Genomic DNA, 19406 nt, shown 5'->3' on the forward strand with positions numbered 1-19406 from the left:
AGGCTCGAACTAGTGACCTTCAAATCACTAGAAGAACGCCTTAACCACTTGGCCACATGCCAACAGTCTACCCTATTGAATCTCATTATTCAATATATCACATTGCACATTCCATCTTAGCCTTGTGTGCTCCTGGGATAGCAGTCAGTGCTTCTCTAGTCCCTCACCTTCAATGGTGCACCAGGCGTGAAGGGCTGAGTAGCCTTCTACTGCTCCTATATTCATGTACAGCAAAAGAACAGGAAAGAATTTCCATATACATCTGACCTTCATGATTCTCTGTCACAGAAGGCATGCTCAGAAGCTCTTCTTACTCAAGTCTGAGATCAGAACAAATCTTGTCTGTAAAGTGGACAAGAGACGTGGAGGCTGGATGGAGAAATGCAGTTAGATGATTAGCCAAGTCCAAGATTATATAATAGAGGCCTAGATTAAAACAGTGCTTAGCCCTGCACATCCACTCCAACCACTGAATACTCATCTGTATTGATGCCACCTTCCAGCATTTGACCCACAGCCTCATATGCTGTGAAGTGATTCAAGCGTTCTGGTGGTCATTCCCAGATCACCCTTCTTTTGTTATTATGCATGATGATGCCCCTATTCATCAATCCACATGTTTGATCTGGTACCGAATCATGGGCTAACAACTCTCCCTGTCCATTTACAATTCCTGGGTGCTGCCTGTTTGACCACCAGCTTTCCTCTCAACATACTTTCACAGGGGGCTTCTTCTGACCAGATCCCAGAAGGAGGATATGGTATCACCACAACTGAGCACAGAGTGGCTGGCTGTTGAGAACCACTACAGCCTCTGACCTTTATTCCCATGGCAACACATGTAAAACATTTGTAAAGTGATAATTTGGATAGAAGCAGTGGGCCTTTTAACCCATCGACCCCGTTCTGTTATATAATCCATGGCTGATCATCCAAATTTAGTCCTGCAGTACAGTCTTCCCCCCATATTTCTTTATCCTTCTTACCTTAAGAACAATATCTAAACTCCTTCTAGAGTATGTTTAATAACTTGGTTTCGAGCTAGGTCATTTAAGAAACTCCTCATGCAGGGGGTGGCGAGTCTTTGGAATTCTCCATCTTGGATGCTTAGGAGCTTTATTCAAACCAGAGATCAATAAGTTTCTTGTCCTTAGTGGAATCAATGAATATAGGATTAGTGTTTGACAAAGGTCCTGAGGTAGAAGATCAGCCATGATCTTGATGAATGGCAGACCAGTATCAAAGCATCACATTGTTGACTCCTATTGCCAATTTTTATGCTTTGAGGAATACTGACAGGATAGTTAGTTTCAGTGAAGGTGTTTGAAGGATAACTATTACCTGGGATGCCAGGAATGTCTGCTGCACTTCTTTGAAAGAGTGTTGTTGAATGTCTTAAATTCATACGATGGAGACTTTTTATTACACCTCATCCACAGTGCAGTCCTCCCCAAGTACTGTATTAGGGTGACACTTCATTAATCAAACTGTAGAAGTGGAAATTGAACCCTCATGCTTGTGACAAGTACAGCGTAATCTGTCATGATCCAACCAAGAAAATGCCATGGCTGAGAAAGTGCACCAGCACCTCCACTTCCTCAGAACGTTAAAGAAATTCAGCACATCCCTGATGATCCTCAACAAAGCTTATAGATGCACTCTAAAGCATCCTATCCAGATGCATCACAGATATGTCAACTGCTCAGCCCAGGAATGCAAGAGACTGCAGAGAATTGTGGACACAGTTCAGCACATCAGGGAAAGTAGCTTCCATTCCATAGACTGTGTCTAGACTTCTCGTTGGCTTGGTAAAACAGCCAATATCATCAAAGACTTTGCCCACCTTGGATATCTGCCCTCCTATTGCACAGAAGATTAAAAAAATCCTGAAAGCACACAACTCCAGGCTCAAGGACATCTTTTACCCCACTGCTTTAAGACTAGAGAACAGACCTCTTATGTAATAAACTGGACTCTTGACTTCACAATCTACTACATCATGGCTTTGGATCTTACTGTGTACCTGCACAACACTTCCTCTATAACTGTAACGTTATATTCTGCATTCTGATATTGCTTTTCCCTTGCATTAACTTTACATATTGAAGTAATGAAATGATCTGTATGAATGTCAAGTAAAACAAGTTTTCACTGTACCTTGGTACATATGGCAATAATAAACCAATTTACCAATTTTATACAAAAATGATCATTCATAAAGTAGAGAACGGTAGATGAGAGTTTGTTCTGGAGGTATTGATGAGACAACCTCTTTTGACAATTCAAGAGAAAATCAGGAATCCTGTTTTGCAGTCATCTTGTCTTTTTGCTGCAATGTTTCTGAGGGAATTGTAACCTGTGCAGTTTATTCCAATTGAACTACTTAATGGATTACCTGGACATTCTGCTCATTCAGGAAGTGCAACAACTTTAAGGAGGATGGGTTCACCTCTGGGAAGTTTGACCATTTAACTATGGGGTCCACTAACCTGAAACAGCTGCACAGAAGAGGTAGGGTCCTTGTGGAATAACTCAGTGGCACTGATGTATTCTGGTGGGATGGATTCCACTTGAAAATCCTAGGGGAGGCAGGGTGTGGTGTAGGGAAGAGAAAATCAAACAGGTAGTTAGTAGTGAGTATGAACTTTTACCACACAATAGCAGTGCAGCAAGTGATTCTCCGAGTGATACTTTTCAGATGGTCTGATTTGATACGGGACCACAATGGCGACACACTGGTGCTGCAGGTAGTGCAGCTGCCTCACATCTCCAGAGACCAGGGTGCAATCCTGACCTCTGGTGTTATCTGAATGCAGTTTCAATATTCTCCTTGAACAATGCTCTGTTCTACCCATCCCTCCATTGCATTTTACGCAATAGAAAATCAGCTTGTTCCTTTCTTTTCCTCCATTTCCAACTGCTTTGATTTTTGAATTTTTCTCCAAGTCATTTTGTGTGTATTTTTAACTGAGGTCAGGCTAACATGCCAGAACTTTCTCTGTGTCTGTTAATATCTGAGAATGATTATGTTTCCTCTTCTCAAGAGTGACCCGATGGCCAACACAACACGAGGATCCACATTCATAAACCATGAGTGAAAACCAATAAACTACATATACTGAGTGTTCCAGCATTTGCTGTTTTTATACCATCACCGGGCCATTGTGCAATGTTCAGGTTGAAGATCCTTCTGCTGGAGGTAATTAAGCCTTGTGTTTATGGAAATAAAACACAAGCTGTTTGAGAAATCACTCTATTCTTATTGGTAGATGCTGCTGCAATTTTAAGTGATGAGCTGGGTTCAATGTAGTTTATGGATCCAACTTGTAAAAAGTCTGTATAGTAAATAAGCATTCCTCTGTAAGATAGACAGTTTGCTGTATCAGTCCTGGCCCTCCTAAAGCTATTCATTCGTGGTTTGTTTTTTCTTCTCTCTCTCTCTCTCCATTAGTTGTACCTCTACAGTGAGACAGACCATGTACCTCAATCTCACAGAAGTGCTCAAAGATCCCCAAGACACAAGTGTCAGTCCATGACCTTTGATACTGGCTGTGTGATAAGCTTAGTGCCATGGTTATGTACAGCTTTGACATCTTGCCCCAGTTTCTGGAAGAGGCTTATGTAGAAATTCAAGATGAAACTAATACTTAGGATACGTCAGAACTGCACCATCCCACCAGGAGCAAAGGGTGAAAGTGTGAGCTCAGACACAAGCAGTGAGCAGGTGTTCTGGAGCAGCTCCTCATTCCACCGTCTAAATGGGAAAGAATTGAATGATTAGAGAGCTCATTGATATCAGATGGAAAAGTGGTATGCATTTAATACATTATTTCCCACGAGAATGTGGGTGATGCTGTAAGATTTTATCTACCTCCAGCTGCCATGCACAATTGCAGGAGAATACAGCCCAAAAGGAGGCCATTCATCCCTTCATGGCCGTGATGTTTTTGCTATCCAATAACTCTCATTTACTCACCTCACTACCCAAAAAAATCGGAAATATTTCCAAGGATTTATTCAATTCTCCTTTGAAAGTTATCATTAAATCTTCTCCATAAAGAGTGAGTTCCAGGTGGTGTTATTATACCCAAGAACTCTAGGTTCTCAGTACCATCCCCATGGCAAAGTGACACTACCTCAGCACATCTCAAACCAGTTCATGTTTGAACACTCACTGTCCACTGACTCAGAGACATGTGATGTCCAGGGACAATTCAATATCCCTGCAGTCACTCTCAAAGGACCAGCGTCCCTCTTTCTGCCCAATGGGGACCCTCTCTCCCCTCTTTGAGTAGAGATGATTAATTTTGACCATTTAGTCCAGGGAGCGATGCCACACCATCTAAAACAAATTAATATAAAAATCCATTGGAGCGATAGAATACCTTTCATTTTTCTAGAGAAAAATGAGGCCATAAGACCAAAAGACATAGGAGCAGAATTAGGTCATTTGGCCCATTGAGTCTGCTGTGCCATTTCATCATGGCTGATCTAATTTTCCTCTTAGGCCCAATCTCTTGTCTTCTCCCCATATCCCTTCATGCTAATCAAGAATCTATCAAGCTCTGCCTTAAATATACATGAAAACTTGGCCTCCACAGCTGCCAGTGACAAAGAATTCCACAGATTCACCACTCTCTGGCTAAAGAAATTTCTCCTCATCTCCATTCTAAAAGGACGTCGCTCTAGTCTAAGGCTGTATCCCCTAGTTTCAGACTCTCCCACCACAGGAAACATCCTCTCTACATGCACTTTTCTCAGGCCTTTCACCATTCAATAGTTTTCAATGAGGTCACCCCTCATTCTTCAAAATTGTAGTGAACACAGGCCCAGAACCATCAAACAAAAGGGGCCCAAACTTGCTCAAAATACTCCAAGTGAGGCCTCATTGGTACTTTATAAAGTTTCAACATTATATCTTGCTTTTATACAGTCCTCTTGAAATGAATGCTAACATTGCATTTGCCTCCCTCACCACAGACTCAGCCTGAAAAGTAACCTTCTGGGATTCCTGCATAAGGGCCCCTTTGTTTTTGTATTTTCTCTCCATTTAGAAAATATTCAACCCTTTCATTTCTTTTACCAAAGTGCATGACCATATACTTCCCAACACTGTAATCCATCTGCCATTTCTTTGTCCAGTCACCTAATCTGTCTGACCTTTTGTAGCCTTTCTACTTCCTCAAAATGACCTGCCCCTCCATCTATCTTCATATTGTCTGCAAATCTTTCAACAGAGCCATCAATTCCATCATCAAAATTATTGACATATAATATAAAAAGGATTGGTCCCACACAGACCCCTGTGGAACTCCACTAGTCACCAGCAGCCAACCAGAAAAAGCTCACTTTATTCCCGCTCTTTGCCTCCTGCCAATCAGCCACTGCTTTATCCATGCTAGGATCTTTCCTGTAATTCCATGGGCTCGTAGCTTGATAAGCAGCCTCATGTGTGGCACCTTGTCAAAGGCCTTCTGAAAATCCAAGTACACAAAATCAACCAAATCTCCATTGATTATCCTTCTTGTTATTTCCTCAAAGAATTCCAAGAGATTTCTAAGGAAGATTTCCCTGAGAATATCATGCTGACTATGGCCTATAGTTTCCTTTCTTCTGCTTCTCTCCCTTCATGAAGAATGGAGTGACATTTGCTACTTTCCAGTCTTCTGGAGCCATTCCAGAATCTAGTGATTCTTGAAAGATCATTTCTAATGTCTCCACAGTCCCTTCAGCCACTTCCTTCAGAACTCTGGGGTGTACACCTTCTGGTCCAGGTAACATATCTACCTTCAGACCTTTCAGTTTTACAAGAACCTTCACTCTAGCTATGGTACTTCACACACTTTGTGCCCCCAACACCTGGGACTTCCACAATACTGCAAGTGTCTTCAAACAAATCAGTAAAAGCATTTGTTAACTGGTGAAACACTGAATGGTTTGGAGAGATTTCGGAGTCCTTGAAAATAAATCACTGAAAGTTAATAAGTAGGTCAGGCAGGCAATTAGGAATATTAGTCTTTATTGCAGAAGCACAAAAAGTTCTGGAGGAACTCAGCAGGTCAGGCTACATCAGGGGAGGGAGATGTACAGTCAACATTTTGGGTCAAGACACTTCATCTGGATTGGAAAGTGGGGGAGATAGCCAACAGAAAGAGGGGGGTGACAGGAAGAGGAGGGTGGGATTGATGTCAGAAGGTGGAGTGTGATAGGTAGAAGTGACAAAGGAACCGATCTCACTTGGATCCACCTTTTTATATTGGCCATCTCCCCACTTGCTTTCCAGTACAGAAGAAAGGTCTTGATCTGAGACATTGACTGTCCATGTCCCTTCAGAGATGCCACCTGAAATGTGTAGTTCCTCCAGTGCGTCTTGTGTTGCTCCTGATTCCAGCATTTGCAGTATCATATGTCTTCATTATTGCAAGAAGTCCTGGGTACAAGAAGAGAGACTTCATGTTCTATTTATAGTGAAGCCCAGCGAGACTGCATATGGAACATTGTGTGCAGGTCTGGTCTCCCTACATAAGATAGGAACTACATACAGTAGAGTGAATGGGTTGGAAATTCACTAGATTGATCCCAGAGATAGCAGGTTTGTCATATATTATGTGGAGAAATTATAGCAAAGTGGGACTTTACTTTTCAGAGTTTAGAAGATTAGGTGCCAATTTTACTAAAACTTATAAAATTCTTAAGGGACGTATTGGAATAGATGTAGAATCAAAAGACTGGGTGTAGATAACAGTAGTCGGCCTTTAATGACTGGACTTGGTCATCTTGGAAACCTCTATCAGAGGCAGTTGTGGAGGATCTTTTGCTGAGCATATTCAGGACAGGGATTAATGTGCAGAAACTAGGGAATCAAGGGATCGGGGGATAGTGCAGGGAAGTTTTATTGACTAGGAAAATGAACCTCAATCCAATTAAAAGGTGGAACAGGCTCAATGGGCTGAATAGCCCAGTCCTGCTTCAAACACATGACATGGTGGTACTACAGACAGTGCAGCTGCCTTACATCTCGAACAACTGGGTTCCAGTCCTAACTTCTGGCACAGTCTATGTAGAATTTGCACCTTCTCCATATGACTACACGGGTTTCTACTGAGTGCTCTGGTTTCCTCTCTCATCCAAAATCTATGCATGTTGATAGGCTAATTATCCATATTATAGATGACTTGGGGAGAATCAGGGGGCTGCTAATGGCTTATGAGACATTATGTTACAGGGAAAAGTGAGAATATAGTTGTTCTGAGACGCAAAATTAAATCGATAGGCCAAATGATCTTCACCTATTTCATAAAGAACAATGCACACTCAAAGGAGCTGGAGGAACTCAGAAGGTCAGGCAGCATCGATGGAAAGAAATGGGCAGTTGATGTTTCAAGTCAGGACACTTAATCGGGACTGGAGAGAAAGTGGGGAAATGTCAATATAAAAAGATTAAGGGGTGGTACAAGAGCTGGTAGCTGATTGGTGGTTCTAATTAGGGGAGGGGTGACAGGCAGATGACAAGGGGTAGAGTGGGAATGAAATGAGAAGTTGAGAGGTGATAGATGATAAGCAGAAAGACTAAAGAAAATGGAATCTGACAAGATAGTGTACCATAGATTAAAGGGAAGAAGGTGAGAAGGGGAACTGGTGGGAGAAGTGTGTGGATTATGGGCATATTGAGAGGAGAGGAGAGCAATTTTTGAGCAATTTTTCAAAGAGAATAACAGTCCACTCACCAGTATCCTTGCTTCTGTAACAGATAGAGTACCATCAATGATGGGACACCACTGTGGGGTTATTACTTTCCTGAAAAATGCTGTACCTAACAAGTTACTGTGGGAAATTTCTTAGACAACATACAAAGGAATTGGAGAAACTCAATGGGACAGTGAAACTTCTTATGTTCTTGTGTTACCACAGCTCAATAGTGTTTCTAGTCCCCTTACAAATGACAACTCTTGTGCCATGATTTAATCTTTTAAGAAACAAACATAATCAAGAAACAAAGATTCTGATGTCACCTGTTGGGAGTCTGTACTTCCTCCTCATGGAACGTGTGGGTTTTCGTTGGGTGTTCCGGTTCTCTCCCACAGTCCAAAGATGTACCAGTTAGTAGGTTAATTGGTCATTGTAAATTGTCCCATGTTTAGGCTAGGGTTAAACTGAGAGTTGCTGGGCGGTGTGGCTCAAAGGGCCATAAGGGCTTTTTTCACGCTGTATCTCAATCAAATCAATCAATCAATAAATAGATAGATCAGTAAGGATATGGGCCTAACACAGGCAAATGGGACTGACTTAAAAGGGCATGTGCAATTTTGGAAAGTATTCAAAAATGGGTTCATCTATCATCATCGATGAAGACCTCGACACCATTACTACTTTTTCTTTTCCAATATTTTTATTAATTTCTTACATAAAAGGATACAGAGTACAGTGGAATATATATCGATTCTAATATATTGAAATCACAGATAACGTATAATTACCCCAGATCCATATAACTTTCGAATATCATCAGAAAGTGTAGGAATGTTTAATCGATCTAAAAAATTATTCATTAGAGTGTTATCTTTAGGAGGATCAGAACTATAAAGTTTAGAGTAGAATTCTCTAAAAGCACTTATTTCTAAATGATCAGATGTTTTATCACCATTAGCTTTACAAATTTCTTTAATTTGACGTTTAACTATAAAGGTCTTTAATTGGTTAGCTAATAGTTTACCCATTTTATCTCCATGAACATAAAATTGACTTTTAACTTTTAAAAGTTGTATTTCAATTGGATAAGTTAAGAGCAGATTATATTTAGTTTTAATTTCAATACTCTTTTATATAAAACAGGATCTGGAGCCAAAGCATATTTTTGGTCTAATGTTTCAACTGATTGGCTAATTCAATTCTCTCCTTATTAGCTTTTTTCCTAACACTAGCGATAAAAGAAATAATTTGACCTCTAATATAAGCCTGAAAAGCATCCCATAAAATGAGACTAGAAGTCTCTTCTAGCATATTCCCTTCAAAGAAAAGAATAATGTGTCTCTCCAAAAATTAAAAAAAAATATTTATTTGATAACAGAGTTGAATTAAAATGCCAGAATCTATTTATTTGGGAGAAACCTGGAAGATTTAAAGATAAAAACACAGGAGCATGATTGGAACAGCAATATTCACAGGATCAAACTAATGGAATCAGTTGGCTATCAACAAAAAAATAATCAATCCTGGAATATGTATGATGAACATGAGAAAAAATTAGTACTCTTTATCTGTTGGATGTATAAAATACCAAACATCAACAATATCACATTTCATTAGAAAAGATTGGATAAAGGAGGCAGATCTACCTCAAGTCAATTGTTTAGAAGAAGAATGATCTAAAACAGGATCTAAACAACAGTTGAAATCTTCCCCTAAAATCAAAGTATATAAACTTAAATCTGGTAAAAATGAAAAAAAAACATTCAAAAAAGCCTGGACCATCTATATTTGGGGTATACAAATGAGCAAAAACTATTTATTATCTAATTTCCCTGAGACTAAACAAAACGCCCATTGGTATCAGACACTATATTATGTTGAACGAAAGAATTCTGCTACTTATTTAATACTGTTTTTCTATTACTGTCTTGTTTTTATCTACCACTTTATTTAATTGCCTGAGAGGAAGCCAAACAAAGTTTCATTGTACCTATGTACAATGACAATAAAGATTATTCAACTTCAATTTCAATTCAATAAAAATCGAAACTTCCCTTGCCTTAGCCTGAAAGGAGGAATGGAAATTAAAATCCTTCCAACATCTGAAAAAATGTAAATGATCACATTTACGAATATGTGTTCCTTGTAAAAAAATAATTGAGACATTCTATTTCTTAATATAGTTAAATAGCTTATTACGTTTCACAGGATGGTTTAATCCTTTCACATTAAAACTAAGTAAATTAGAAATATGATCCATTTTAAATATTGCTTAAAGGAGATGTCTGAATAAAATCTGCTGGAATATATATTAAATCCAAACAACGAACTTTAAGAAAAAGTAACCAAGCAACAAATGAAGCTAAGAGAACCAAACAGCTGATAGAAAAAAAGAAAACCTCTCCACACCCCCGCCCAAAGAGAGAAAATCGACCAAAGGGCAGTTGACAACTAAACCTATCATCCCTCCGGAAACAATCTACTGGCTGACCCCGAAAAAAAGAATTACAAGGCAAAACTGCTTCCAACAAGACAACAAAAAGCAGAGCAAAATTCAATTTATTAAACAAAACCTCAAAGAGTTATAATATAAAATATTAGAAAGAAATATGAAAGTTCAAAACATATTAATTTAGAAAGTATTAACACAAAGAAAACTTACTAACATTAAATCTTTAATTTTCTAAACAAGGAGATAAAAGCACAAAAAAATTAGATACGAAGGTATACCAAGAGTAAAAAAAACAATTGTTCTTAAAAGAAAGTAATGAGCAGTTAAACTGCTGATTAAAAGGAAGGATCCATCAGGCAGATAAAACATAAATTTGTGTAAAGAGTTATTGAACAGTTAAACTTCTGAAATCGATTCGGCACTCAAGAAACCCTGCACTTCTTCAAACAAAACCATCTGTGAGAGCCATTTTTCAAAATGATTCTAAGACGAGCAGGGTATCAAAGAGAGGGTTTAAAACCTTTATTGTACAGCCCAGACATGACTTCTTAAAATTTGAAGCACTGATTCAACATCTTGGGTGAAAAATCTTCCACAATTCTGAACTTATGGTCTTCATAATCAATCTTACCTTTCCGACGAGATTCACGAATTATAAGTTCCTTTGTTTGAAAGTCGTGAAGACAAGTTATCACTGAACGAGGGCATCCTCCCAGAGGAGATCTTGGTAAAGGCGACCTGTGAGCTTGGTCCATCTTAGGTGGAGATTTTAAAATATTCTTAAATAATTTAGCCAAAAGGTTTGCAAAAAATTCTGAAGGCTGATTACCTTCCAATGACTCTTTAAAACCCAGAATACGTAGATTATTTCTTCTATTTCTATTTTCTAAGTCGATAATCTTCTGTCTTAATGTTTCATTAACCTTTAACTGTTTATCACAGATCTGTTCCAGGTCGTCAATCTTCGCATCGAACATCGTCAGAGTGTCTTCATTCTCTTTTATCCATTTATTGTGTCCAATTAAAGTTTTTTGAATAGAATACAATTTTCCATCCATCCATTTACATTCAGCACTGAGTTGCTGGAACTCCTCCAAAAGTTCATTTTTCTGCTTCCGAAGTGTTACCATAATCGATTCCAAAGTTACAGGAGGGTCCTCTTCTTTTTTAGTAACTTTAGCATGACTCATCATAAAGCAATATTGTGTTTAAAAGTAAGTTTTCAAAACAAGTTGGAAGCAGTAAATTAACTACTCCAGCCAGTGAGCTCGACGCTCAACCCAGCACAGATGGAAAGCATGCAAGGGAGCTGGCCGGATTCGAGCTCAGGACCTCTCACCGCAAACTCCAGTGCTGATGCCACTACACCACCAGCCGCCTGGATGGTGTCGAGACTAGCGCTTGATTTGGGTTTAAGTGAGGGAGAGTTGTGCAGCATCAGCCTCACTCTCTTTTCCCAATTCCCATCTGGATCCAGTGGCAAGACAGGAGTCGAGACGGCTGGAGATGGGACTAGGTCCAGTGGATGACCAGGACATCTTCTATGTCTTGTCATGCTCTGCGTGTTCCACGACGCTTGCAGAGACCGCCTTCTTGACCGTTGGACCTTCCATTGGTCTCGTCCGCTCAATCCGCCAGAGTCTGTCATCACAATCTGGGATAGACAGCTCCTTATCTCACCAAGGGTTTGAGACCCGTTGGCTATCCTCACCTGGTTTAGCCGGCTTGTCGAGGCCGTTGCCCGGGGTGTGGCCACTGTCACATGCAAACAGCTGCAGGGAGCCACAGGTGAGAGCTGAGTGCCAGGTGGGGACCAAAGGTGGACAAACTGCCAGAAAAGGATGCGACATGTTCACCCACCAGATGCGCTACCCCTCCTTGACACCCCATACACCCCAATAATAGCTCCTAACTAAAGCACAAGTCACATTTAAAAGAGCCGTTGAAATTGCTGTATCAATGGAAACTGCAGCCAAAGACACAACTGAGAAGCAGTCAGGAATGAAAGTGAACATGAAAAATACTGCAACGGCTAAACAGCAACCATCTTGGCCAAACAAATTATGTTACTGTTGTGGCAGGGGCTCACATACACTAGACCAATGCAGGTTTAGAGACGAAACTTGCAGAATGTGCAAAGTAACACACATATAAAAAGTGATTCAGACAAATAAAAACAAATGGACTGCATGGGGAAAACACAAAAGTTAAAAGTCAAGCTGCAGTTTAAAAAAGAGCACTGATCTGCATGCTGCTGATGAATAATCTGATAATGATGAGAGTGACACAGGATTGGGTAGCTTACAGCAACTGTAAATGGCAGGTTAATTAAAATGGAATTGGACACTGGCTCAACTGTTTCAGTCATTCCACAAAATGAGTTGAAGTGGCATTTCAAAGATACTAAACTCAAGTCTACAGATATCAAACTAAGAACCTACACCGGAGAAAAGATAACTCCTGGGGAAATGACATTTTTACAGTAAAATACAACAACCAACAAGCCACATTGGGTTTATATGTGGTAAAAACAGGAGGGCCAGCATTGTGGGGTTGTGATTGGCTGAGACAACTACAACTTGATTGGAGATCCATCCCCCATTTGCATGCCACATCCCCAAAAACCCAAGCATATCAAGGGTAAAATAAAGTTAAATGAAAATGCCATACCCACATTTTACAAAGTCCATTTGGTTCCTTATATCATCTGCGATAAAGTAGCCAGTGAGCTAGATCGCATGGAAATTCTTTCCAAGGCTGATTGGAGCCCATGGGCAATATCAGTTGTCCCAGTAGCCACAAAGAATGAGTCTGTGGTGATGTTAAGGTCACAAACAATCCAGTACTGAAAGTAGATCAAAATCTTCTGCCCAGGTTAAAGGATATCTTTGCAAACCTTTCTGGAGGGAAACACTTCTGCAAAGTGGACTTAGCTGAGGCTTCCTACAGTTGGTTGATGTAAGAAGAGTCCAAAGTGTTCCCTACCAATAAATACTCACAAAGGGCTTTATCACAATAATAGGCTAATTTTTGGAGTAGCATCTGCACCTGCACTCTGGCAGGAAGCTATGGACCAGGCGCTGAAAGGCTGCCCAGGCACTCAGTGTCACCTGGATGACGTCATTGTTAACAGTGAGGATGACAAGAAACATCTTGAAACTCTTAAGACTGTGTTAAAAATATTAGAAGATTATGGGCTCAGAGCACATTGGAACAGGTGTGAATTCTTTAAACCAAGTATCAGTTACTGTGCTCACAACTTTGATGCTCAAGTATTACACAAGTGTGCTATGAAAATTCAAGCAGTGTGGATGCTCTAAGACCAAAGTTGCAATCTTTTTCAGGATTCATCAATTACTATAACAGGTTCCTGCCAAACATGGCTACTGTGCTCCACCCCTTGAACTCATTACTACAGATTGGAAAGAATTGGCAATGGACAAAGATGTGTGTGGTGGCTTTCACAAAGGTAAAGGAAATGATGATGCCAGACACTGTACTCACATAATATGATCTGCATTGTTCAGTGTAGCTTGCCTATGACGCCTCGCCTTATGGTATAGGTGCAGTTATATCCCATGTTATGAGTGATGGAGGTGAATGCCCCATAGCCCTTGCATCGCGTTCCCTTTTTGTGACAGAGAAAATTTGCAAACAGATTGACAGAGGGCTTTGAATCTGGTTTGGGCTGTAAAACATTTTAACCAGTACTTGTATGGGAGAGAGTTTACCCTCATTACTGATCATCAACCAGCATGTTATTTCCAATCCACAGAATGGTGTTCCACTGACAGCAATAGCACAAATGCAGAGAAGAGCTCTGTTTTTCTTGGAGGACGCAAGTACAAAATTAAATTCCAGAGGACATTTAATCATGGAAATACTGATGGATTGTCCCACTTACCCTTGGAAAAGGAAAGGCTTGAATAATTTATAAAAGAAGACACTCATAATTGAAGCATTCTCCCTAATGCAAGTTGAAAGTCTCCCTATTACACAGAGATGATCCAAAAGGAAACCAGAAAATACCCTAGACTGTTTCAGGTCTACGTGGCCACCCAAAATTGGCTGGAATGTGCAACAGAAGTAAAAGTTTCCCCATTTTTACCAGCGTCGGGATGAACTTGCCTTTGATGGAGGTTGTAATTGAGAGATGTTGTGTCATCCAAGCTGAGAGATAAAGTGTTAGAGAAACTACATGCCTGTCATCTAGGAGTGGTCAAAATGAAAGCGTTGGCTTGAAGCTTTGTCTGATGGCCTAGGATAAATCAGCAGATCAAGCAGCTTGCTATCACCATGTACTCTTTGGGATGCTGACACATTGCAACAAAAGGTACCCAGAGCTATCAGAACCATTTCCTGCAGTCCCAGAGTCAACACCTACAACCACCGTGGAGAGCCCCAGAAACTGAGATTCTTTCACACCTACAAGTCTCACCTGCCAAGCAGAGTAAACTCCCTGGTGAGGAAAGATATTATCCCACAAGAGTAAGAAATCCTCCACACCAATTAAGTCCTTAGACCTGAATGGAACAATTTAAAAATTACAATGCTGTGGATATCTATGTAGTAGTTATATTATATTTTAGACCGAGTATACAGTTGAGATGCATTCTATACTGAATTGGAGTTTATAGCTAAGCAGTGTTTTTTAAAATTTTTTTATATATTACTACATGAATCTACAGAAGAAAACCCAACAAAATGGAGATTTTTACAGTGCGAAACAAACAAATCCAATATGTAATTCTTAACAATAGCTAATCAGTGTTGTGTATTTAATATATCAATAATTTTTGAGTAATACTGTAAATATGTTGTTTGATTAAGCATTTTTTGTTGTTTGCATAATGAGTTATATAAAAAAGTATGTGAATGGCATACGTCAAGATGCCACCACATAATATGCATGCGTCTTGCTAAAGTTAAAAACAGCAATATAGTACACATGGCTCCATTCTTCTTTTGATAAGTTTTTGGAGTTTAAAAACATAACACATATGTTTAAAGTTTATTTTTGAAATTTAAAAAATGGTGATCAGCAATGGCAGCAAATACTGTCCTTGACAGCCACATACTCATGTCTTGATGACAAGAAACTCACTTTCAGTTATCAGATCCTGTTGTCAGGGAAAATAAAGAAAGGTCTATAAAAACAATCTCTGGTAGCCACAGTCTGACAAAAACCAAATATTTGGCTGCAGCCGTTTTAGTTTCCTTACTTGGATGAAGGTATGGTAGCTCTTGAGGATGGGTCTGTATCCTGTGCAGCAACGCAAGTTTCCTGGGAGGCAAATTAACGGAAGTTATTTAAAATTAAAACAGCAACATAGGCATTGTTCTAACATACCAGGACCTGTTCTCTCTCTGATGCTGTGAAATTTGGCAGAGAATTTATCTCAATCAGCAGCAAGAAGGTGCACTGTGAGGTGGTGAGTTACAGTGGTTTCCACCAGCTGACAGAGGACACCTTTGGTGCTTGTGTGAAACCAGGAACATCAGAGCCAAGACTCACATATAAAATATGCAGAAGAGGCAGTGACTGGAATCATCGATTCTGTTTATCTTACAGATGTTGCCTGACCTGTGAATGTTTCCATCAGCTTTTGTAAAAGATGCAAGCTTGAAGGCTGACAGGAGATTTAATTGGGGGGGGGGAATAAATTTAAGGGAGAGAGATTTGGAAAGGCTGGCATACAAGAACAAATAAGAGAGAGGCCAAAACTAGGAGAAATTTAAGTAATTAATAGAATTTAGAGGGAAGTGGAAAAGAAGATTGGATCCAGAGGCTGGTCTGGAACACACTGGGTGACAGGACAAAAACCCTTAGAGTATTTGTGAAAGGTCTGGATGCCAATTTGTGACCAACATGAACACAAACTGAGAACTGTTTCCTCAAACTACTGGCTCTGAAAATCCAACTTTAGTTTGGGGTTACTAGGAGAGTGAGTCCCAATACATCAGGGGTTCCCAAACTAGGATCCACTGTGCCTTCAGTTAATGGGAAGGCTCCATGGCATTAAAAGGTTTGGGAGCCCCTGCAATACACTCTACAGAAAGCATCATGTTATCAATGTCATGTACATAGAGATATCCCCTCCTCTCTATTCACCTAACTCTCACAGGCAGTATGCCCACAAGAAAATAAATCTCAGGGATATTATGGTGACACATATGTACTTTGATACATATTTACTTTGAACTTTAAAAATGATGCTTCTCTCTCACTCTTAGTTGAACCAATCCAAATTTGATGTTCCTTTTACTTGTATCTTCTGTTCCAGAATCAGAATCAGGTCTATTGTCACTGACATAAGTTAACAAACTTGTTGTTTTGTAGCAGTAGTACGGTGCAGGCTAAATAAATAAAGTTACAATAAAATTAATGAAATAAATAGCACAAAAGAGGAACAGTGAGGTAGTGTTGATGGGTTCACGAACCATTCATAAATCTGAAGGCAAAGGAGAAGCAGCTGTTCCCATCTTAAGCTGAGTGGAAGAGGTTATGGTGAGATTTAAAATTTGTTTGAGAGCAGTAGGATTACACATGTCGAAGGAATGCGGCAGGGATGTAACTTTGTATTACGTACAGCATATACATTTTCAGACAGTTATTTGGAAGGTCTGTGATCCTGTCTACACTCACTTGCACTACCTAAATTACACATACCCTCCTGTTCATTGATCACCTGGTTACTCCGTGGAATGTGTGTCAAAGTGTTGGCTTTTTTTTTGCCAGAACAGAAAAGGAGACCATTGACCCCATCAGGTCCATGCCAACTCCAAGGTGAGAGTAACCCTATCAGTCCTAGGCAGCCTATTTATCTTCTTGTGCCCTGCAACTTTATCCTCTCTCATCATTTCCCCTTGGATTATTTTGCTCCTTACCTACACAAAAGGTTAATTTACAATGGCTCAATAACCTCCCAGCACAGCTTTGAGATATGAGAGATGGCACTGAAACCACAAAGGAAATCCGCAGAGTGTCATGGATACTCACTTTCAGACCCCAAAGGGCTCATTGCTAACATTGTTTTTTTTCGACCCAGAAACAGAACTGTCCAAGGTTCAAGATGTTTGTTGTTCACCAAGTTAAATTCATTTTTAGCACAGCAGCAGAAAATGTCCAAGGGTCAAGAGTTTGTTGTTCATTAATCCCAGCAGCAGAAATTGCCCAAGATTCAAGATGTTTGTTGTTTAATAAGTTAAATTTCTAACTGGTATTCTTTGCTCACACTCTTCACTTCTAACCAGTAGGCTTTGCTCACACTCTTGACTTAATCAAGAGAAACAATGGGTCTATGTTGACCTCGTTAAACTATGACCCAATCAAGAGAAACAAGAGCATCTACATTGGACTAATTAAACACACCATCTACCTAACCTGATAATGCTGTTGAGAAACATCACATACCAATGATGACAATTGATAGAAAAACAGTATAAATATTAGAAGGCAGTCATAGTTGGGAGAATCGATAGAGAGAAGAAACGGGATTCATTCATCTGCCTTGGTTTCTGCAACAGATGACTTGTTCATCTGCAACTCTTTGGTATGTCCTTCTAGATTTTAAGAAATCTACCTGCACTTGGAAATCCTTTAAGTTATATATCTCTGTCTGGAATTATACCTCAGAAGTTAATATGCTTCACTTAAAAATAAACTGTGTTTAATCTGCACCAATAGCTGGAAGTATCTTCTCCTTCATGGGGGGGGGGGGCACTACTTGAAATGGTGATTACTAACAGCTAAGCCCTTTCAGGAAGAGATTAACTCAGTGAAGTAAATGAGTTTTGTTGAAGTAAACTAGTGTAGATTGATGCAGTGTAATCTCCCTAAAGTGCAGGTGTTTGCAGATAAACCAGATGTGGCTTAGAGCCAATTAAGCTTATCTCACTCAACTGGGCACACTCAATGTCATCACAACAGCTGCAGGGAGAATGTGCAAACTCCACACAGAGAGTGCTGGGCAGGAGTAAGTCTGCACACTTGGAGCTATGAAGCAACAGAACTGAGTGCTGCACCAACAGGCCCCCCTATAAACTGTTCTCTCAGCTTAAAAGTCTGGAACTGAGCCACAAACTTACAAAATTTACCTTGGAGGGTGTCTTCAATTTCCTCCATTGTGGGGTTCAGGTTGTTCGGCAATAAAGTGTATACAGACATGACAATTCCCAGGGTGCAGAAACCACACTGGGAGCTGTGGGCCTTTGCAATACGCTCCTGAGATTGAAACAAAGGCAGAGATTTAGTGTGGGAAGTTTGATCAGACATGGAACAAAAACTGGACTGTCACGTAAAGCATAGATGAGGTGGTTTGAAAGCTTTGGATTCTGTAGTAGGAAGAATCACTAATTCCATAATGGTTAAAGGGAATTGTGATGCGGCTTGAGTTTTACTGAGGGATCTGGGTTCCAGCAATCCCATCACTGTCAGTGTAAGCCTTTGACTTCATGTGTAAATTGAGTTCCAAAATGCAGGCAATAGAGCCACTGCATTACAGCCCCTGTGACCTACCTTCAGTCCTGACCTTGTGTACTATCTGTGTGGACTTTACAGCCACACAGGGATCCCCTAGGTGCACAAATTACCACCCACATCCCCTTCACCAAAACTTAAGACACACTTTCTGCTATATCATCCTATTTTAATCCTCAATGGTGCACAGCACAGGCAGCTTTCCAGAGATTACTACCCTTGTGACTCTGCTTTTCATCATTCTACCCAGCTCCCTTTTCAAGACCTCATCCTTTTTCTGACCTATAGCATTGGTGCCAATATTAACCACAACTTCTGGCTGCTCACCCCCTCCCTTAAGAATGTTTGGACCCAATCTGAGACCTCCCTGACTCTGGCACTCGGGAAGCAACATACCATCCACGTGTCTCACAGTTATTGTAGGAACAGCCACAGGGATACTCTGCACCATTCGCCTGTTCCCTTTCCCTTCCCTGACAGTCAACCAGTTACATGCCCCCTCCTGATTTCCCCCTCACTAGAAACAATTGCTCTTTATTTACTCTATTATCAACAGCAACAAAATGTTTTAAACAATAAATAAAGGAATATATGTTGAAATATTTAGAGTGCAAAGGATGGCCATTCATCCCAGCGTCTCTATGGTGAGGAGGTTCAATAAACAATCTTGTTGTCCATGAAGGAATTAAAATGTGGAAGAAATCTGGAAGCCAACTGGAATGAGTTAGGACAGAGGAAGTAAACAAACCAAATGTCTTCATTCAACCAGTTGGTTGAAGGAATATA

General features: G+C 40.1%; 1 protein-coding gene across 2 annotated transcripts in view; it reads right to left on the reverse strand.

Moving 5' to 3' along the window:
- LOC134359411 (xanthine dehydrogenase/oxidase-like) overlaps positions 1 to 17188 on the reverse strand; it is a 62064-nt gene extending 44876 nt beyond the window's left edge. The window contains exons 1-3 of one of the 2 annotated variants that reach the window (XM_063072605.1): positions 17142 to 17188; positions 15364 to 15425; positions 2490 to 2579 (exon numbers count right to left, since the gene is read on the reverse strand). In XM_063072605.1, the coding sequence (XP_062928675.1) occupies positions 2490 to 2579; positions 15364 to 15425; positions 17142 to 17172 (183 nt within the window). In that variant the 5' untranslated portion in view covers positions 17173 to 17188. Of the gene's footprint in view, positions 1 to 2489; positions 2580 to 15363; positions 15426 to 17141 lie in introns of those variants that run through there. The other variant, XR_010021107.1, reaches the window with a different exon arrangement.
- Positions 17189 to 19406: the final 2218 nt, after the last annotated feature.

Source organism: Mobula hypostoma, chromosome 2, assembly GCF_963921235.1.
Source record: "Mobula hypostoma chromosome 2, sMobHyp1.1, whole genome shotgun sequence".
NCBI classification, from domain to species: Eukaryota; Metazoa; Chordata; class Chondrichthyes; order Myliobatiformes; family Myliobatidae; genus Mobula; species Mobula hypostoma.